Source organism: Littorina saxatilis, linkage group LG13, assembly GCF_037325665.1.
Source record: "Littorina saxatilis isolate snail1 linkage group LG13, US_GU_Lsax_2.0, whole genome shotgun sequence".
NCBI lineage: Eukaryota > Metazoa > Mollusca > Gastropoda > Littorinimorpha > Littorinidae > Littorina > Littorina saxatilis.
In genome coordinates this window covers 44,200,905-44,223,518 of record NC_090257.1, presented here as the reverse complement: position 1 = coordinate 44,223,518, position 22,614 = coordinate 44,200,905, and the positions used below count along the sequence as shown (strand labels likewise).

General features: G+C 46.9%; 1 protein-coding gene across 2 annotated transcripts; it reads left to right on the top strand.

Moving 5' to 3' along the window:
- Window positions 1-705: 705 nt before the first annotated feature.
- LOC138945824 (beta-1,3-galactosyltransferase 1-like) lies at window positions 706-18,771 on the top strand. 2 transcript variants are annotated; one of them, XM_070317328.1, is made up of 4 exons: window positions 706-885; window positions 3,768-6,660; window positions 9,187-9,333; window positions 16,253-18,771. In XM_070317328.1, exons 2-4 carry the CDS (start codon window positions 6,095-6,097, stop codon window positions 16,626-16,628), a joined length of 1,089 nt encoding a protein of 362 aa, XP_070173429.1. In that variant the 5' UTR covers window positions 706-885; window positions 3,768-6,094; the 3' UTR covers window positions 16,629-18,771. The 2 variants fall into 2 exon arrangements, with proteins under 2 accessions (XP_070173429.1, XP_070173430.1); XM_070317329.1 differs by lacking the exon at window positions 706-885 and adding an exon at window positions 949-1,077.
- The last annotated feature ends 3,843 nt before the right edge of the window (window positions 18,772-22,614 follow it).

The window sequence follows — 22,614 nt, the reverse complement described above, 5'->3', positions numbered from 1 at the left end:
GCCTCCAGAACACAGACAAAAAGGGGGTTACACTGTACGGCCTCCAGAACACAGACAAAAAGGGGTTGCACTGTACGGCCTCCAGAACACAGACAAAAAGGGGGTTACACTGTACGGCCTCCAGAACACAGACAAAAAGGGGGGTGCACTGTACGGCCTCCAGAACACAGACAAAAAGGGGGTTACACTGTACGGCCTCCAGAACACAGACAAAAAGGGGTTGCACTGTACGGCCTCCAGAACACAGACAAAAGGGGGTTGCGCTGTACGGCCTCCAGAACACAGACAAAAAGGGGGTTACACTGTACGACCTCCAGAACACAGACAAAAGGGGGTTACACTGTATGGCCTCCAGAACACAGACAAAAAGGGGGTTACACTGTACGGCCTCCAGAACACAGACAAAAGGGGGTTGCACTGTACGGCCTCCAGAACACAGACAAAAAGGGGGGTGCACTGTACGGCCTCCAGAACACACACAAAAAGGTCATCAGTTTACGATACCGCTGGGACTGCAGATTGGGAGATGAAAACGGTAATTTATAACCTTGGGGACTGAATGTATAGCGGGGAGGGGGTGTAGTGAGGGGGGGGGGGGGTGGGTTGTTCTCGCCGTTGTCTGCTGACACACAGGACGTTGTGAAGCCGGTTAGATTGTGTCCTGCTTGTTGGTAGCTGTCAGTCTGCCTGTGTATCGGTCTGCGTGGCCAGTGAGTCAGACAGCAAGGACCGGGTTTTATTCAGCTCACTGTTCCGCCCAGAACGTCCGTGACAATAGGAAACCTTCGCCATAATGTGCAAATCACAGCCTTTGTTGGAAAAGGCGGAAAGTTACATTGATATTTCCTCGTCGCTTTTGGCGTACACATTATACCTTCTTCCTGGGTGAGCCATGTTGTACTTCAGCACAGATTTGCCTGTGCTTTCAAAAACAATAAGAGAATTATGCCGCTGGGGCACATAATATAACTAGTCTGCGGTGTGCTTTCGGGAGAGTGGGGCCAACTTTGATGACATAATATAACCAGTCTGCGGTGTGCTTTCGGTAGAGTGGGGCCAACTTTGATGACATAATAAGTACGATGGTAAACTTAAACCCTTATTTAGCTGTGTATCAGTAAACATTATTGTGTTATGTGTTTGAGTAAACATTATGGTGTTATGTGTTTGAGTAAACGTTCTAGTGTTATGTGTTTGAGTAAACATTATCTTTCTTTGTTTCTTTATTTGGTGTTTAACGTCGTTTTCAACCGTTCAAGGTTATATCGCGACGGGGAAAGGGGGGGGGGGCGGATGGGATCTATCCACTTGTTAATTGTTTCTTGTTCACAAAAGCACTAATCAAAAAATTGCTCCAGGGGCTTGCAACGTAGTACAATATATGACCTTACTGGAAGAATGCAAGTTTCCAGTACAAAGGACTTAACATTTCTTACATACTGCTTGACTAAAATCTTTACAAACATTGACTATATTCTATACAAGAAACACTTAACAAGGGTAAAAGGAGAAACAGAATCCGTTAGTCGCCTCTTACGACATGCTGGGGAGCATCGGGTAAATTCTTCCCCCTAACCCGCGGGGGGTAGTAAACATTATTATTATTATGTGTTTGAGTAAACATTCTAGTGGTAGGCTATGTGTTTGAGTAAACATTCTAATGGTATGTGTTTGAGTAAACATTCTAGTGGTATGCGTATCAGTAAACATTATAGTGTTATGTGTTTGAGTAAACATTCTAGTGTTATGTATTTGAGTAAACATTATAGTGTTATGTGTTTGAGTAAACATTATAGTGTTATGTGTTTGAGTAAACATTATAGTGTTATGTGTATCAGTAAACATTATAGTGTTATGTGTTTGAGTAAACATTATAGTGTTATGTGTTTGAGTAAACATTATAGTGGTATGTGTTTGAGTAAACATTATAGTGTTATGTGTTTGAGTAAACATTATAGTGGTATGTGTTTGAGTAAACATTCTAGTGGTATGCGTATCAGTAAACATTATAGTGGTATGCGTATCAGTAAACATTATGGTGTTATGTGTTTGAGTAAACATTATAGTGGTATGTGTTTGAGTAAACATTGTAGTGTTATGTGTTTGAGTAAACATTGTAGTGTTATGTGTTTGAGTAAACATTATAGTGGTATGCGTATCAGTAAACATTATAGTGTTATGTGTTTGAGTAAACATTGTAGTGTTATGTGTTTGAGTAAACATTATTGTGTTATGTGTTAGAGTAAACATTGTAGTGTTATGTGTTTGAGTAAACATTATTGTGTTATGTGTTAGAGTAAACATTGTAGTGTTATGTGTTTGAGTAAACATTATAGTGTTATGTGTTTGAGTAAACATTATAGTGTTATGTGTTTGAGTAAACATTATAGTGTTATGTGTTTGAGTAAACATTATAGTGTTATGTGTTTGAGTAAACATTATAGTGTTATGTGTTTGAGTAAACATTATAGTGGTATGTGTTTGAGTAAACATTGTAGTGTTATGTGTTTGAGTAAACATTGTAGTGTTATGTGTTTGAGTAAACATTGTAGTGTTATGTGTTTGAGTAAACATTGTAGTGTTATGTGTTTGAGTAAACATTATAGTGTTATGTGTTTGAGTAAACATTATAGTGGTATGTGTTTGAGTAAACATTATAGTGTTATGTGTTTGAGTAAACATTATAGTGTTATGTGTTTGAGTAAACATTATAGTGTTATGTGTTTGAGTAAACATTATAGTGGTATGTGTTTGAGTAAACATTATAGTGGTATGTGTTTGAGTAAACATTATAGTGTTATGTGTTTGAGTAAACATTATAGTGTTATGTGTTTGAGTAAACATTATGGTGTTATGTGTTTGAGTAAACATTGTAGTGTTATGTGTTTGAGTAAACATTGTAGTGTTATGTGTTTGAGTAAACATTATAGTGGTATGTGTTTGAGTAAACATTCTAGTGTTATGTGTTTGAGTAAACATTCTAGTGTTATGTGTTTGAGTAAACATTATAGTGTTATGTGTTTGAGTAAACATTCTAGTGGTATGTGTTTGAGTAAACATTCTAGTGTTATGTGTTTGAGTAAACATTATAGTGTTATGTGTTTGAGTAAACATTATGGTGTTATGTGTTTGAGTAAACATTATAGTGTTACATGGATGTGTTTGATCAAACAATATCATCGCGTTATGTATAGCCTTTGCCATTAAAAACGCGACAAACGATCTACGGCGGTTTTTATGTTACTTGTTATAGCAAGCACCTGTGGTTTAGACATCGTCAAAAACAAAAAAGTGCACGGAAAACTCAAGTCAGAAGACGCGTATAACACGTGGCGTTTAATTCAGTAAAACGTTTCATTCACTCAAAACCCGTGACCTTTATTACTGTCAATGCCACTGTCGGTTGCTTCGGCCACAACTTGTGTTGATTTGAAGCTGTAAGTACCGATAATGGAAAACACGTGCAGTTCTCGACAATATAACCCATTCATAACTCCAGCTGTTTCGTTTCAATTTTGTACTCAATGAAACGCCACGTGTTTTATGTGTCTTCTTGCATGAGTTTTCCGTGCATTTTGTTTTTTGTTTTTGACGAAGTCTAAACCACAGGTGCTTGCTATAACCAGTAACATAAAAACCTCCGTCGATCGTTTGTCGCGTTTTTAATGGCAAAGGCTATAATATCAGTAAACATTAAAGTGTTATGTGATTGAGTTAACATTATCATCGTAATCTATGCCGGTTTTTCAAAGCTTTTGTTTGTTCAGGTGCTGATGGAGGAATAATGACCCTCTCCTACATATAACGTGACGCGCTGTCAGGACAGGCGCTGACAATGGATGACCAAGAGGGATAACGATGACATTTGCTGTTGTCTGCAAAGCCACAAGGGACACAGTGTCTGGCGTGTCTGTGTCAACGGAGTGACGTTGTCCCTGTGCACAAGGGACACAGTGTCTGGCGTGTCAGTGTCAACGGAGTGACGTTGTCCCTGTGAACAAGGGACACAGTGTCTGGCGTGTCTGTGTCAACGGAGTGACGTTGTCCCTGTGAACAAGGGACACAGTGTCTGGCGTGTCTGTGTCAACGGAGTGACGTTGTCCCTGTGAACAAGGGACACAGTGTCTGGCGTGTCTGTCTCACCGATCTGATGTCGTTCTTGTGCTGAGACAGGTTGTGTATGGTATTCAGAAAAAGCAAACATATGTATCTACGAAAAGCACAAGGATGGCGAGGAACTGCAGAACCTCACTGAAAAATGCGGAGACACGAAGTTGTGTGCCGATGATAGCGTCTCGGCTCAACCACACGAAGTTGTGTGCCGATGATAGCGTCTTGGCTCAACCACACGAAGTTGTGTGCCGATGATAGCGTCTCGGCTCAACCACACGAAGTTGTGTGCCGATGATAGCGTCTTGGCTCAACCACACGAAGTTGTGTGCCGATGATAGCGTCTTGGCTCAACCACACGAAGTTGTGTGCCGATGATAGCGTCTTGGCTCAATCACACGAAGTTGTGTGCCGATGATAGCGTCTCGGCTCAACCACACAAAGTTGTGTGCCGATGATAGCGTCTTGGCTCAACCGCACGAAGCAGAATACAAGAAAGATTGATGTTAAAAACGTACGATACCGATCCGAGCACAGCCTGGGGACCTTACACGTCTTGTTCTCATGCTGATCTGTCTGAGTCACCCAGACCAACTTCATTCTCATGACACTTTGTCGTTTCTATACGAAATGAAAGAACTTGCAAATGACGTCATTCTTTGCATTGTGACGTCTTCTCGAACTTTTTATGATGCTTGTGACGTTAGACATGTCACTTTGAGAGAAGAGTTCAAGAAGATACCTCCAGGTTTGCTTAGTCGATGTCGCATCTCATTAAGAAAATGAGGCTGAGCGTTATTTTAAAATGTGATAAACAAAGGGAGATAAGCGGTCCCGGTGCTAATACGACAACGCGTGACCAGGATGGTTGACATTCCGGGAGAACAACAAAATCCGTGTTTTCTATGTAACGCCAATTTGAAACAGGATTTACTCCATTCTGGATTGACCGTGACAGAAAACATGTTTTCCATGCCAAGTTTGTCTCCAAGTTTCAAAAGGTATAAAAGTGTTTCTACTTTGTCCTTGACGATGTATGGCAGTGTTTCACAATGTATGGCAGTTTTTCAACAAGGGGCATGTGATCTCTCACGTGAACGAGGGGAAAAACTTTTCAATATTTCAACCAAAACATTTGAAACACAAAAGAATATGTAAGATAGCTTTTACCAATGTAAGATAGTGTTTGAACTGGGACCATGTCATCTCTTCCGTGACCGCAACACGGTGGCCTAGAAGGCGTCCGCCCAGTGAGCGGGAGGTCGTGGGTTCGAAGCCCGGCCGGGTCATACCTAAGACTTTAAAATTGGCAATCTAGTGGCGTCTGGCATTATGGGGTTAGTGCTAGGACTGGTTGGTCCGGTGTCAGAATAATGTGACTGGGTGAGACATGAAGCCTGTGCTGCGACTTCTGTCTTGTGTGTGGCGCACGTTAAATGTCAAAGCAGCACCGCCCTTCGTGGTGGACTGGGCGTTAAGCAAACAAACAAACAAACAAAATCTCTTCCGTGGACGAGGTGGAAGTGTTTTAACGATTTCAACCAAACAAAAAACAAAAACAAGGAACACGCTATATGATTTATCTTTCAACAAACTTGACAAATACTCGAAACATGGACTGAGTGCATGTCATACATTCCCGATGTCGTTGTCAGTAAGTGCTTAACTTTAGAGAATTCGCCACAGCACATAATTCCAATAACAAAAAGCCAAATGGGCTACTGTAAAATGCTGATAATGATACGTGTGCAAACATGTGGGGAAGATTTTGACGTTTGGGTTCCAAAACTGAGATCCCTTGCATTTGCGGTGCCGATTTTGACGTTTAGGTTCTGAATCTGAGATCTAATGCACAAGCTTTTGACGTTCAGATTCTGAAGCTTGTATCTCTCTTGCAAAAACATTTGACGTTCAGATTCTGAAGCTGAGATCTCGTGCGATTGTGGTCGCGCTGACTGCCGGAAGGGTGGCGGTGTGTTTTACAATGAAACTGCACTCCAACGTGACTGTCTTCGTCTGCCTCTCCCTCGCTTCCTTCTGCCTGCTCTTGCTCAGCTCGCACGTGCAGTTCGCGTGGCCCAGCGCGGGTCGGCCTGACCTCCGCGCGGCCAACAGAGCACAGCACGTGGAATCGTCGCGCCAGCCGCGCTGTGACGGCTGTTTCAACACCACCTTCCCTGTCTTCATCAACCAGCCACAATTGTGTGAGCAATCCTCATCAATGGACATCATCAATGGACATCATCAAGGGACATCATCAAGGGACATCATCGACATCGTCTTCTTCATCCCCTCCAGCCCGCACGCCAGTTCACGGCGCCACGTCATCAGACGGACCTGGACTTCCGTCACGGGCAACAACACATCCAACCTCCGCTATGTCTTCGTCGTCGGCGTGACGTCAGACTATATGCGCATGCGCACGTTAGTTGATGAAAGTGCTAGCTTCCGGGACGTGGTTGTGATCGGATTTGATGACTCGTACCTCAACCTGACGCTGAAAACCATCTCGTCATTACGATGGCTGACACACCATTGTAACCATGCGAGGTAAGTGGGGGCTGGAGGGTATTCAAGGCAGGCTGACACACCATTGTAACCATGCGAGGTAAGTGGGGGCTGGAGGGTATTCAAGGCAGGCTGACACACCATTGTAACCATGCGAGGTAAGTGGGGGCTGGAGGGTATTCAAGGCAGGCTGACACACCATTGTAACCATGCGAGGTAAGTGGGGGCTGGAGGGTATTCAAGGCAGGCTGACACACCACTGTAACCATGCGAGGTAAGTGGAGGCTGGAGGGTATTCAAGGCAGGCTGACACACCACTGTAACCATGCGAGGTAAGTGGGGGCTGGAGGGTATTCAAGGCAGGCTGACACACCACTGTAACCATGCGAGGTAAGTGGGGGCTGGAGGGTATTCAAGGCAGGCTGACACACCACTGTAACCATGCGAGGTAAGTGGGGGCTGGAGGGTATTCAAGGCAGGCTGACACACCACTGTAACCATGCGAGGTAAGTGGAGGCTGGAGGGTATTCAAGGCAGGCTGACACACCACTGTAACCATGCGAGGTAAGTGGGGGCTGGAGGGTATTCAAGGCAGGCTGACACACCACTGTAACCATGCGAGGTAAGTGGGGGCTGGAGGGTATTCAAGGCAGGCTGACACACCATTGTAACCATGCGAGGTAAGTGGGGGCTGGAGGGTATTCAAGGCAGGCTGACACACCATTGTAACCATGCGAGGTAAGTGGGGGCTGGAGGGTATTCAAGGCAGGCTGACACACCATTGTAACCATGCGAGGTAAGTGGGGGCTGGAGGGTATTCAAGGCAGGCTGACACACCATTGTAACCATGCGAGGTAAGTGGGGGCTGGAGGGTATTCAAGGCAGGCTGACACACCATTGTAACCATGCGAGGTAAGTGGGGGCTGGAGGGTATTCAAGGCAGGCCGACACACCATTGTAACCATGCGAGGTAAGTGGGGGCTGGAGGGTATTCAAGGCAGGCTGACACACCACTGTAACCATGCGAGGTAAGTGGGGGCTGGAGGGTATTCAAGGCAGGCTGACACACCACTGTAACCATGCGAGGTAAGTGGGGGCTGGAGGGTATTCAAGGCAGGCTGACACACCACTGTAACCATGCGAAGCAAGTGGGGGCTGGAGGGTATTCAAGGCAGGCTGACACACCATTGTAACCATGCGAGGTAAGTGGGGGCTGGAGGGTATTCAAGGCAGGCTGACACACCACTGTAACCATGCGAGGTAAGTGGGGGCTGGAGGGTATTCAAGGCAGGCTGACACACCACTGTAACCATGCGAGGTAAGTGGGGGCTGGAGGGTATTCAAGGCAGGCTGACACACCACTGTAACCATGCGAGGTAAGTGGGGGCTGGAGGGTATTCAAGGCAGGCTGACACACCATTGTAACCATGCGAGGTAAGTGGGGGCTGGAGGGTATTCAAGGCAGGCTGACACACCACTGTAACCATGCGAGGTAAGTGGGGGCTGGAGGGTATTCAAGGCAGGCTGACACACCATTGTAACCATGCGAGGTAAGTGGGGGCTGGAGGGTATTCAAGGCAGGCATTTGTTAACGTCCTCTGTCTCATATTTTAATTATTGATTAGATTGAGAAAGATTGTATCATATATTTTTTAAATATTTGAAGTTGTTGTTAAAATTACAAATTGCACTTTCTAGCTGTGATCAAACATGTATCTGTTTGTTTTTGTTATAACAGAAGTTATCCTCGATGCCTCAAAGGAGTTAAGGAATAAATAACACTAGCTTTATCACTGAAATGATGGTGGGTTACTGTCAGCAATCTAACTGTGATCACTGATGGCGGGTTACTGTCAGCAATCTAACTGTGATCACTGATGGCGAGTTACAGTCAGCAATCTAAATGTGATCACTGATGGCGGGTTACTGTCAGCAATCTAACTGTGATCACTGATGGCGGGTTACTGTCAGCAATCTAACTGTGATCACTGATGGTGGGTTACTGTCAGCAATCGAACTGTGATCACTGATGGCGGGTTACTGTCAGCAATCTAACTGTGATCACTGATGGCGGGTTACTGTCAGCAATCTAACTGTGATCACTGATGGCGGGTTACTGTCAGCAATCTAACTGTGATCACTGATGGTGGGTTACTGTCAGCAATCGAACTGTGATCACTGATGGCGGGTTACTGTCAGCAATCTAACTGTGATCACTGATGGCGGGTTACTGTCAGCAATCTAACTGTGATCACTGATGGCGGGTTACTGTCAGCAATCTAACTGTGATCACTGATGGCGGGTTACTGTCAGCAATCTAACTGTGATCACTGATGGCGGGTACTGTCAGCAATCTAAATGTGATCACTGATGGCGGGTTACTGTCAGCAATCTAACTGTGATCACTGATGGCGGGTTACTGTCAGCAATCTAACTGTGATCACTGATGGCGGGTTACTGTCAGCAATCTAACTGTGATCACTGATGGCGGGTTACTGTCAGCAATCTAACTGTGATCACTGATGGCGGGTTACTGTCAGCAATCTAACTGTGAGTGTGTGTGTCCAGGTTTTTCTTCAAGGTGGACGACGACGTGTGGGTCAACACTGACCTCCTGCTGACCACGTTCAACCGTCAAGCCCCCTCTCTGACCAGCGGGCTGGGGGGCGCCTGTCCCATGCCTCACCGCGTCATCAGAGATACCTCAAACAAATGGTGGGTAGTCTCCTGTCTGTGTGTGTGTGTGGGGGGGTGCGTGTGTGTGTGTGGAGGGGGGTGGTTGATGTGTGTGGTAGGGTTAGTGGTGTGTGTGTGTTGGGGAAGGGTTCGAGTGTTTGGGGGGTTGGTGTGTGTGTTGGGGGGATGGTGTGTGTGGGGGGGATGGTGTGTGTGTGAGGGGTTGGTGTGTGTGTTGGGGGATGGTGTGTGTGTGTGAGGAAGGGGGTGTTGGTGTGGGGGCATGGTGTGTGTTGGGGGGATGGTGTGTGTTGGGGGGATGGTGTGTGTGTGAGGGGTTGGTGTGTGTGTTGGGGGGATGGTGTGTGTTGGGGGATGGTGTGTGTGGGGGGGATGGTGTGTGTGTGAGGGGTTGGAGTGTGTGTTGGGGGGATGGTGTGTGTTGGGGGGATGGTGTGTGTTGGGGGGATGGTGTGTGTGTGAGGGGTTGGTGTGTGTGTTGGGGGGATGGTGTGTGTGGGGGGGATGGTGTGTGTGTGAGGGGTTGGAGTGTGTGTTGGGGGGATGGTGTGTGTGTTGGGGGATGGTGTGTGTTGGGGGGATGGTGTGTGTGTTGGGGGGATGGTGTGTGTTGGGGGGATGGTGTGTGTTGGGGGGATGGTGTGTGTTGGGGGGATGGTGTGTGTTGGGGGGATGGTGTGTGTTGGGGGGATGGTGTGTGTGTTGGGGGGATGGTGTGTGTTGGGGGGATGGTGTGTGTGTTGGGGGGATGGTGTGTGTGGGGGGGATGGTGTGTGTGTGAGGGGTTGGAGTGTGTGTTGGGGGGATGGTGTGTGTGTTGGGGGGATGGTGTGTGTTGGGGGGATGGTGTGTGTGTTGGGGGGATGGTGTGTGTGGGGGGGATGGTGTGTGTGTGAGGGGTTGGAGTGTGTGTTGGGGGGATGGTGTGTGTTGGGGGGATGGTGTGTGTTGGGGGATGGTGTGTGTTGGGGGTTGGTGTGTGTGTTGGGGGTTGGTGTGTGTGTTGGGGGATGGTGTGTGTTGGGGGGATGGTGTGTGTTGGGGGTTGGTGTGTGTTGGGGGGATGGTGTGTGTGTGAGGGGTTGGTGTGTGTGTTGGGGGGATGGTGTGTGTTGGGGGGATGGTGTGTGTTGGGGGATGGTGTGTGTGTTGGGGGGATGGTGTGTGTTGGGGGGATGGTGTGTGTTGGGGGTTGGTGTGTGTTGGGGGGATGGTGTGTGTTGGGGGGATGGTGTGTGTTGGGGGGATGGTGTGTGTGGGGGGGATGGTGTGTGTGTGAGGGGTTGGAGTGTGTGTTGGGGGGATGGTGTGTGTGTTGGGGGGATGGTGTGTGTTGGGGGGATGGTGTGTGTGTTGGGGGGATGGTGTGTGTGGGGGGGATGGTGTGTGTGTGAGGGGTTGGAGTGTGTGTTGGGGGGATGGTGTGTGTTGGGGGTTGGTGTGTGTGTGGGGGGTTGGTGTGTGTGTTGGGGGGATGGTGTGTGTTGGGGGGATGGTGTGTGTGGGGGGGATGGTGTGTGTGTGGGGGGTTGGTGTGTGTGTTGGGGGATGGTGTGTGTGTTGGGGGTTGGTGTGTGTGTTGGGGGATGGTGTGTGTTGGGGGGATGGTGTGTGTTGGGGGTTGGTGTGTGTGTGGGGGGTTGGTGTGTGTGTTGGGGGGATGGTGTGTGTTGGGGGGATGGTGTGTGTGGGGGGGATGGTGTGTGTGTGGGGGGTTGGTGTGTGTGTTGGGGGATGGTGTGTGTTGGGGGGATGGTGTGTGGGGGGTTGGTGTGTGTGTTGGGGGGATGGTGTGTGTTGGGGGTTGGTGTGTGTGTTGGGGGATGGTGTGTGTGTTGGGGGGATGGTGTGTGGGGGGTTGGTGTGTGTGTTGGGGGATGGTGTGTGTTGGGGGTTGGTGTGTGTGTTGGGGGTTGGTGTGTGTGTTGGGGGATGGTGTGTGTTGGGGGGATGGTGTGTGTGATGGGGGGATGGTGTGTGTGTTGGGGGATGGTGTGTGTTGGGGGGATGGTGTGTGTTGGGGGTTGGTGTGTGTGTGGGGGGTTGGTGTGTGTGTTGGGGGGATGGTGTGTGTTGGGGGGATGGTGTGTGTGGGGGGGATGGTGTGTGTGTGGGGGGTTGGTGTGTGTGTTGGGGGATGGTGTGTGTTGGGGGGATGGTGTGTGGGGGGTTGGTGTGTGTGTTGGGGGATGGTGTGTGTGAGGGGTTGGAGTGTGTGTTGGGGGGATGGTGTGTGTTGGGGGGATGGTGTGTGTTGGGGGGATGGTGTGTGTGTGAGGGGATGGTGTGTGTGTTGGGGGGATGGTGTGTGTTGGGGGGATGGTGTGTGTTGGGGGGATGGTGTGTGTTGGGGGGATGGTGTGTGTGTGAGGGGTTGGTGTGTGTGTTGGGGGGATGGTGTGTGTTGGGGGATGGTGTGTGTGTTGGGGGGTTGGTGTGTGTGTTGGGGGATGGTGTGTGTGTGAGGGGTTGGTGTGTGTGTTGGGGGGATGGTGTGTGTTGGGGGGATGGTGTGTGTGTTGGGGGGATGGTGTGTGTTGGGGGGATGGTGTGTGTTGGGGGGTTGGTGTGTGTGTTGGGGGGATGGTGTGTGTTGGGGGGATGGTGTGTGTTGGGGGGATGGTGTGTGTTGGGGGGTTGGTGTGTGTGTTGGGGGGATGGTGTGTGTGTTGGGGGGATGGTGTGTGTTGGGGGGATGGTGTGTGTTGGGGGGTTGGTGTGTGTGTTGGGGGGATGGTGTGTGTGTTGGGGGGATGGTGTGTGTTGGGGGGATGGTGTGTGTTGGGGGATGGTGTGTGTTGGGGGGATGGTGTGTGTTGGGGGGATGGTGTGTGTTGGGGGATGGTGTGTGTGTTGGGGGATGGTGTGTGTTGGGGGGATGGTGTGTGTGTTGGGGGATGGTGTGTGTTGGGGGGATGGTGTGTGTTGGGGGATGGTGTGTGTTGGGGGGATGGTGTGTGTTGGGGGGATGGTGTGTGTGTTGGGGGATGGTGTGTGTGTTGGGGGGATGGTGTGTGTGTTGGGGGGATGGTGTGTGTTGGGGGGATGGTGTGTGTTGGGGGGATGGTGTGTGTTGGGGGGATGGTGTGTGTTGGGGGATGGTGTGTGTGTTGGGGGATGGTGTGTGATGGGGGGATGGTGTGTGATGGGGGGATGGTGTGTGTTGGGGGGATGGTGTGTGTTGGGGGATGGTGTGTGTGTGAGGGGTTGGTGTGTGTGTTGGGGGGATGGTGTGTGTTGGGGGGATGGTGTGTGTGTGAGGGGTTGGTGTGTGTGTTGGGGGATGGTGTGTGTGTGAGAGGGTTGGTGTGTGTGGGGGGGATGGTAAAGTGTGTGTGGGAGGGTTGGTGTGTGGGGGGTTGGTGTGTGTGTGAGGGGTTGGTGTGTGTGTGAGAGGGTTGGTGTGAGTGGGGGGATGGTGTGTGTTGGGGGATGGTGTGTGTGTGAGGGGTTGGTGTGTGTGTTGGGGGGATGGTGTGTGTTGGGGGGATGGTGTGTGTGTGTGGGAGGGTTGGTGTGTGGGGGGTTGGTGTGTGTGTGAGGGGTTGGTGTGTGTGTTGGGGGGATGGTGTGTGGGGGGGTTGGTGTGTGTGTGAGGGGTTGGTGTGTGTGTGAGGGGTTGGTGTGTGAGGGGGGGTGGTGTGTGTGTGTGGGAGGGTTGGAGTGTGTGGGGGGATGGTGTGTGTGTGAGGGGTTGGTGTGTGTGGGGGGAACTGTGTGTGTGTGGGAGTGTGTGGGGGAGTTGGTGTTTGTTAGGGGAGTTGGTGTGTGTTAGGGGAGTTGGTGTGTGTTAGGGGAGTTGGTGTGTGTTAGGGAAGTTGGTGTGTGTTAGGGGAGTTGGTGTGTGTTAGGGGAGTTGGTGTGCATGTGTGTACAGCTCATTTGAGACCCATTGGTACTTGTCAACAACTGTTCAGTCATTGTCATATTAGTAGATACCAAATGACTGAGGGTAATTGGACCATTGCATTTTTTGAAAGAAAATATTTTTCCGGCATGCATGCAAATTATTTCTTCATCCAAACTGCGTAATGAGAGGACTGCGTAATGAGAGGTCTTTTGCCTCCCTTGCCAAGACATCAGGCCGAGTCGAGTCGGCAAGAATATGGTCCTGTATTTCCCCCTTACCTTTCCATTGTTGTCCTTTTTTTTTTAATCATTTTTTTATGGCTGCTTCACGTGACTTGTGTTTGATCAAATGCACCGCAGTGGAGATTGTGCAAAACATTGAATGTTGACTGCTGTCGGATCAATGGGAACTACTGTGAGAAAAACGTGATCTTATCCTATTGAAATACGCTTGGTGCAAATCCTTGCACAAATTGAGATTTCGTAATGGTATGGATTGACGGGAAAGACTTTAGTTTGCTTAAAATTTAAATACATGTTAGAAAAGCACATTCACTTTCTCGGGAACTTGAAGAAACACCTCGAAGAAGGCAGAATTGTGTTCTATTTGGACGAGATATGCGGGTAGATAGCATATGTGTTCGTGCCCTGGAAGATGTCTATTGTTCTCAGGATGACATCCAGATTAGCACCATTGCTCTCGTTATCATTAACATTTAATAATAATAATAATGATAATAATAAATCAGTTTTCTATAGCGTAAGTCCCGATTCATAGCTCCAAGCGCTTTAAAATTCCAATAAACATATCACACACACACACACATACACACACACGCAAGCGCGCGCGCACACGCGCTCACACACACACACACACACACCACACACACACACACACACACACACACACACACACACACACACACACACACACACGATATATACAAATCATGAAATTAGAAAATACAAGCAAACTAGCCCATCCGACATTCCCGACGAAAGTGACAGTGACAGTGACAGTCACGACAGCACTTCCTGAAACCCACGTCTCATTTGTTGACTGTTATTTACATCAGAAGAAAGACAGGTGAGCTGCTCTGATTTATTTACTCCATGAAGATCGATGATATAACTTTGATTCGTACAACAAGGGTGAAAGCATATCCGACAAAGTGATCTGGTTCGAGAATGTAGTGTGACAGGGGAGGCTACCGCTCCTTTCACAGCAGACTCTGCACCCGAGTTGTTGGCCTTTAAACGTCAACACCAGTGTATTGTAGAGTTCTGTTTGTGATGGGGTCTGGTGGTTTCCGATTGTCTGTATGTTCATGGAAACCTTCGGGTTTGCATAACAGTTTTTATAGGGCTAAGAAATTAGCCCTAACATTTTCAATCCTGTTTGATTGCACTTCGCTTCCCGAGGTGATCGTAGTGTTTCGGCACACGGCCACAGTAGAAACAGAGGAGCCACGTTCTGCACGAAATTCACACCAACACAATAATTGAAGTCCGCATGCAGCCACCAGTGTGCTCACACATGATTCCCCGTGCTATACCTGGTGCTCACACATGATTCCCTGTGCTTATACCTGGTGCTCACACATGATTCCCCGTGCTATACCTGGTGCTCACACATGATTCCCCGTGCTATACCTGGTGCTCACACATGATTCCCCGTGCTATACCTGGTGCTCACACATGATTCCCCGTGCTTATACCTGGTGCTCACACATGATTCCCCGTGCTATACCTGGTGCTCACACATGATTCCCCGTGCTATACCTGGTGCTCACACATGATTCCCCGTGCTATACCTGGTGCTCACACATGATTCCCCGTGCTATACCTGGTGCTCACACATGATTCCCTGTGCTTATACCTGGTGCTCACACATGATTCCCCGTGCTATACCTGGTGCTCACACATGATTCCCTGTGCTTATACCTGGTGCTCACACATGATTCCCCGTGCTATACCTGGTGCTCACACATGATTCCCCGTGCTATACCTGGTGCTCACACATGATTCCCCGTGCTATACCTGGTGCTCACACATGATTCCCCGTGCTATACCTGGTGCTCACACATGATTCCCCGTGCTATACCTGGTGCTCACACATGATTCCCCGTGCTTATACCTGGTGCTCACACATGATTCCCCGTGCTATACCTGATGCTCACACATGATTCCCCGTGCTATACCTGGTGCTCACACATGATTCCCCGTGCTATACCTGGTGCTCACACATGATTCCCCGTGCTTATACCTGGTGACCAAGCACCTCACGTGGCCTCGCAAAGGGACACATTTACACTGTATGTAGTTTCCATGAACACCTTATTAATTTGCCTTTCAAACAAAACATTTCGCTTAAAAAATCCTAATGGTCCTCGTGCAGGGCAGCATTATACAGGGAAAAAATTAACATTGATCCAAAAATGCCTGACATAAATGGCCAAAACGAAGCACCAATGTACCCCAATTGATCTATACGTGGGGGGAGGGGGTGGTGTGTGTGTGGGTGTGGTTGTGTGTGTGTGTTATAGTGTGTAGGGGAGTGGGTGTGTGCGTGTGTGTGTGTGTGTGTGTGTGTGTGTGTGTGTGTGTGTGTGTGTGTGTGTGTGTATGTGTGTGTGCTATTTTCTTTAGAGCTTTCAAGCGTTTCAATCTTACATCGAATACTCAATACACACACACACACACACACACACACACACACACACACGCACACACACACACAGTGCGACAGGCTAATCGGAGTAATTCACACAGAGAGATAGACAAACATATAGAGATAGGCGGACAGACAGAGATAGACAAACATATAGAGATAGGCGGACAGACAGAGATAGACAAACATATAGAGATAGGCGGACAGACAGAGATAGACAAACATATAGAGATAGGCGGACAGACAGAGATAGACAAACATATAGAGATAGGCGGACAGACAGAGATAGACAAACATATAGAGATAGGCGGACAGACAGAGATAGACAAACATATAGAGATAGACGGACAGACAGACAGAAAAATAGAATAAAGAACAGACACAGAGTAGGATTTTCACAAGTCAGTATTGTTGCAGGTACGCATCTTACGAGTCGTACCCTGACGACAAGTACCCGGATTACTGTTCCGGAACCGGATACGGGTCCACGCTGGCAGTAGCCAATCAGATCGTGTCAGCGTCGCGGGATGTGCCGTTCTTTCACCTGGAGGATGTGTATGTGGGGCTGTGTCTGCAGCGACTCGGGCTGCGAGCGGTGCATCTGGACGGCTTCCACCTCCGCCCCCTCCCCACTGACCCGTGTGACGACACTGTGGCCAGGAGAGTGACCTTCCACGAAGTGACCCCCTCGCGCATGACGCGGCAGTGGTCAGCCGACTGCAGCCAACAGAGGGCCGAAATGCGGCGTCGCAAGAAGTCTCTCTTCCTGGATTTCCTCTTCCTCGTACAGTGAGGTATGGAACGCCAACACGGACTTTTTACCCGGAGGTATGGAACGCCAACACGGACTTGTTACCCGCTCAAATCTTCCGGTGGATTAAGACTCAAAGGCTCAATCAAGACTCAAAGATTTTAAATTCCTTATAACAACAAGGAAAATTGCCTCGCAGTGTCAGGCGTATTAAAACCCATAAAAACACAATCTATCGATAGATTTGCTGATCTTCAGGGTAGCTCTGCACTGGCCTGGCTCTCTGTACAATACCGGTAGAATGTGGGCCAATGGGAGCCTAAGATACCGGTAGATTTTTACTGTCATTAGCTAATCAAACTACGGGGTAGAAAATGCCACCATGTGCGTCGAAACTGACTTTATACTCGGTAGAATCTACCGGTAGGGTTTGGTCTGCTGTGTAGGTGCCCGGGAAAGATAACTTGCAGCGCTTTTCATATCAAGACGTCCGAAGAGCAACGATCGCGCGGGAGGGGAAATGGAGCCTAGCATAGCGATTTTCATATTACGAGAAAAGGAGGCGTATAGCAGATGGAGGCTTCACGAAAAGTAGTAACTAAGGACTATGCTACGCTCTTTTTCCTACGCGATCGAGTGTTGCTCGTCGGGCGACAAGCCATGAAAAGCGATGTTAGTTATCTTTACCGGGAATGGCTTGATCCGACTGAAGACAATGAATCGCTTGTTCTGATTGGAGGAGGGATATAAGTTGGTGAAGATTGTGAGTGGCTCATTATGATTGGTTCAGTATCATCAATGACATGATCTCATTAGATGGATGAGGATTAGGAATGAATTGTTCTGATTGGATAAGAATTATGGATGCCTTTCTGAAGGTGTTTGATGATTGTGATTGACAGGCTTTGATTGGATTAGGAATATGAGTGACTCGTTCTTGTTGTATGAGAAGTGTGAGCGCTTTATTTAGATCAGATTAGAATGACCTGTTCTGACTGGAGTAGCAATATGAGTGACTCGTTCTTGTTGTATGAGAAGTGTGAGCGCTTTATTTAGATCAGATTAGAATGACCTGTTCTGACTGGAGTAGCAATATGAGTGACTCGTTCTTGTTGTATGAGAAGTGTGAGCGCTTTATTTAGATCAGATTAGAATGACCTGTTCTGACTGGAGTAGCAATATGAGTGACTCGTTCTTGTTGTATGAGAAGTGTGAGCGCTTTATTTAGATCAGATTAGAATGACCTGTTCTGACTGGAGTAGCAATATGAGTGACTCGTTCTTGTTGTATGAGAAGTGTGAGCGCTTTATTTAGATCAGATTAGAATGACCTGTTCTGACTAGAGTAGGATTATGAGTGACACGTTATGGTGTTATACGAAATATTCGTCTTGATAAGAATACAACGACTTGTTCTGAATGGATGTGGATTATGAATAACTAGTTCCGCTCAGGTATGCAAGAGCCGAGTTAAGAGATGTTATTCCGGGATAAATTGTACCCTCAATGACATTTATTCTGGACTAAAGTCTCTAAACTTGACTCCCCGGTGAGGTGAAACACAAACGGCTGAGAACAAACCGCGGGTTCTGATTCGTTGAAATCACAACAAATCTCAATTTCAACCAATCCAACACCGCGGCTGAATCGATCAGATTAATGCGGGCTGCTGATTATGATACGACAGAGCTGGAGGAGGAAGTGTTGTGTGCATGTTTCTTCTCGTTTCCATGGGACCCATAACTGTTCCGAGAACATAATACTGCAGAGTTGATGGCCGAACCGTGTCAGCATCACGTCTTCCTTCTACGTCATTTGTATTTTTGTCACTGTCACACAGACAGAAAGTCATTGACTGTCGAGATATTATGTGTCAAATGTCATATTTTGGTCTAAAGTACAAATAACATTTCTGTACCTACCCATTTTTGGTATTTATAATTGTTTTATTGTTTGTTTTTTACGAGTCTTAGCCAATCAACTTAACGAGAATTTTTTTAATTCAATTTAATTCAATACATCTGTAATGTCTAAATGTGTAACACACAGACATTTGCCTCATGGCTCGTATACATAATACACACATCATTGTATTACATCGCGTGAAAGCACAGTCCTTACACAAGAATCGCATGCTCGATACATATAATAAATCACACACACACACACACACACACACACGCGCGCGCGCGCACGCACGCACGCGCGCGCGCACGCACGCACGCACGCACACACACACACACACACACACACACACCACACACCTCCACTCCTACACCCCCACACACATATCTCCACCGTCACAATCCCATGTGTCTAATATTAATGATACATACATTTTGATTGATTTGTTTCCGCATGGCTCAACCAATGGAAATCCAGTGTTGAATTCAAGCATGATGCACGTCGCTGTGTAGCTCTTTGCAAACCGTCTTTGTTGTGACAGGTCGCCATTGTTGTGACAGGTCGCCATTGTTGTGACAGGTCGCCATTGTTGTGACAGGTCGCCATTGTTGTGACAGGTCGCCATTGTTGTGACAGGTCGCCATTGTTGTGACAGGTCGCCATTGTTGTGACAGGTCGCCACTGTTGTGACAGGTCAGTCAATGGCGAGTCATCGAACTGACCAACTGACCACAGCTCCCTGTGTAACCCCGCCTTCTCTGCTTGCAGTAATGTTCCCTTGACCGCCACAGTGCAGAAACGCTTTCAGCTATCAAGAACGAAACATGTTGACAAGGGAAACAACCGCTGAATATTGCCCTTTGAGTTGCAGCAAGATGATTGGCTCCCCTGGACACCATTGTCTCAGTTTTGGTGTAATTGTTTTACCTTGTATGATATGATTTTATTTTTTATTGAATTTGTTAACTCATTTATTTCTGGTAGTCAAGGGGATAAACCAAACAAAAAACAACAACTGCAAACCAACAACAAACACTGGGATTCTGACCTACCGGTGCGTAAACTTTCTCGTCGTAAAGGAAAACGCTACATGGCTGAACTATTATCATGATTATCATCATATCATTTCAAAGATAGCTCTCTTTCTATGTGATAAATTGTGTGAAATGAAATAGAACAGATCTTTTTAGAATGTTCTATTGGGTAACAGCATTCCTTTAAACAGCATTCCTTTAAACAGCATTCCTTTAAACAGCATTCCTTTAAACAGCATTCCTTTAAACAGCATTCCTTTCTTTGACACATACCAAACCTCAAGCCTTGGCTGATTTCATGGCAGAGTGGGATGTTTTGCGTGAATCGAACGGAAAGATTGAGGATGGAGTTAGTTAAAACATGAAATCAGCACACACACAATGTCGTCACACTCATAAGAAAAAGACATAACTCAGTGTCAGGCATTTCTGCAGTGAGACAACAGGGGAAGCTACTGGAAGGGTACCTGTCATGTGTTAGAGAGTACAAACTCTCAGACCATCGGAAATCATCGTCACGGTTACGTAAGCAAAACTGGCGTTCTCGTTTCTGAGTTAGGCACTTTTCAGCAAGGGCCGCCGCTGTCACACATGAACACTTGTTTGGTATGCAAAAGCTTTGTGGGGTTGTTATGCAGTTGTGCTGATTGAAAACGTTGCTATTCCGTTATCAACTGTTCGAGATAGAAAGTTTGCAACTTACCACTAAAATGAAAAAGGCAGATTGTTCAGAAACCAAAAAAAGTGTTTGATTATTCTGTTTTCTAAGATTTTCTGTTAAGAAGTTGTGTAAATGTACCCCCGTTTTAAGACTTCGTCCTTTGTAAGACCATGTTGTTCCTAGATTGGGGCGTCCTTTGTAAGACCATGTTGTTCCTAGATTGGGGCGTCCTTTGTAAGACCATGTTGTTCCTAGATTGGGGCGTCCTTTGTAAGACCATGTTGTTCCTAGATTGGGGCGACCCTTGTAAGACCATGTTGTTCCTAGATTGGGGCGACCTTTGTAAGACCATGTTGTTCCTAGATTGGGGCGACCTTTGTAAGACCATGTTGTTCCTAGATTGGGGCGACCCTTGTAAGACCATGTTGTTCCTAGATTGGGGCGACCTTTGTAAGACCATGTTGTTCCTAGATTGGGGCGACCTTTGTAAGACCATGTTGTTCCTAGATTTGGCGTCTTAAAGCCATATGTACTCGATGACTATACACGCTAATTGCTTTACCAACAGCTGGAGACATGCTAAATTAAGTTCCCTGCAAAATATTGTGGTCTAGGACCCCTTCAATGTTGAGATATGTTAATTTTCATTTTGATCTGGATCGTCCTATTTATAGATTTGCCAACAGAGGTAGCGTTGACGCAAGGGAAATAACTCCGCGTCTTTGTTTACATCCAAAGTTTTTGAGACTCTAAAACAAGCTGTAATGCATGTATATGGTCCGCGCATGGCGACATATCGTCATTACATGGTCTTATGGTGCGTTTGACATCGATTATGGGCAAACTACACTTTGTAAACACGGGAGCGCGTTAGTATGCCTTTAAAAGGGGGCTCCACTGTACTTTCATCCCGCAGTGGGGCACTGCGGTTATGAAATTAAAGGCCCCTCCTGTTTTTGGAACCGCAGGAGCTTTCTAGTTTGCTGTTAGGTAGATTTTTGGTTCCTCTTTCCTGTCATGCTCTCTTTTTCTTCATGAATTCTTTTCTTTTTTCTGCCTTCTTGCTCATTCACCTGTATTTTTTCCAAAAATCTCTTCTCTTGCCGCTTGTCTCGCGATTCATGTATAGTTTAATCTGTTAGTGTTCTGATGTAAGTCCAGCAGTAGATAGGTTAAGCCTATTTTAACATACTGGAAACTGGTAATCTTCCAGTAGGTATTAATTTAGTTTTACTAAAGCCTGCTGGGACACAAGTAATGGGTTAGTGCATTTGTAAACAGGAATCGCTTGACAAGTGGCCCCCTTCATCCCCCCCTTCCTCGTCCTGATATGGCTCTGCGTAGTCGGCTGGACGTTAAGCAACAAATAAACAAACAAACAAACAAACTGTACTTTCAAACTTGTATCTATGGAGCATCTCTTTCTCAAAGTTGTATACCGAGAGGCATAAATTCCGCAAACTGAACTTTAAAAAATCACAAAAAATCAACTCAGTGGTGAATGTTTTCAATGTTTGAATATTTTATTTATTGGCCATTTTAGTGTTTATAAACCTTCGCTTTATTGATTTTGAATAGAACATCATGAAATGACAATTTTTCAAAAAAAGTGACTGAGTCCAAGCGCAATGATTTCGGAAAACGTTCAGTGTTCATCACGTTCAATGCTTTGGCCAGCTCTAAGCATCCCAATCGCTTGCTGTCTCTCTCCTTCATCAAGTCGTGGCATGATTGCGATATCTGATACAGCCAAACAGCCTGTTGCATTTTATAGGGCCATACACTATCTTTTTTACGTTATTGTCTCCCGTTCAGCCCATTGTCTTTATTAGCACAGTGAGCTGTGGCTGGATCAGCAATACTGCAAAGCGCACGCTGACAGCGTGAAACATTTGCTCCGACACTCAAGATGTCAACTACAAATTACAGGTTCAATCTGATTTTCGTTTGAGAGCAAAATCGTTCAATGCACTATTTGCAGAATTTATGCCTTTCAGTATATAACCTTTCTCGACAGAGTCTTGTCTCCGTTTAGAGATATCTACAAGCAAACACAAGTCTCATACAAGTATGACCATCCTTTTATAAACGTTCTCATACCCTGCGCATTTTGCTCAACCACCATCTTCTGGAAAATCAAGAACAGCGTTACTGTCCAATCATTTTGCCTGGCTCGTGCTTGTAAGCTGCCAGATGTTGCCATAATGAATGGTGTTGATTTGCTCGCTCATGTTGCCAATTTTTAATTCGTGCCCCCCCCCCCCCCTCTCTCTCTCTCCCTCTCTCTCTCTCTCTCTCTCTGTCTGTATGTGTGTCTGTCTGTCTGTCTCTTTCTCTCTCTGAGACGCATAAAATGTCTTTTTCTCTGTCTCACTTTCTGTCTGTTTAAATGTTTGTCTATTTGTCTGTCTGTCTGTATGGCTGTCTCT

Coding starts and splice junctions, on each gene's coding strand:
- LOC138945824 (XM_070317328.1), top strand. CDS start 6,095: ATGAAACTGCACTCCAACGTGACTGTCTTCGTCTGCCTCTCCCTCGCT. Junction 6,661..9,186: donor CACCATTGTAACCATGCGAG/GTAAGTGGGGGC, acceptor GTGTGTGTCCAG/GTTTTTCTTCAAGGTGGACG. Junction 9,334..16,252: donor AGAGATACCTCAAACAAATG/GTGGGTAGTCTC, acceptor GTATTGTTGCAG/GTACGCATCTTACGAGTCGT.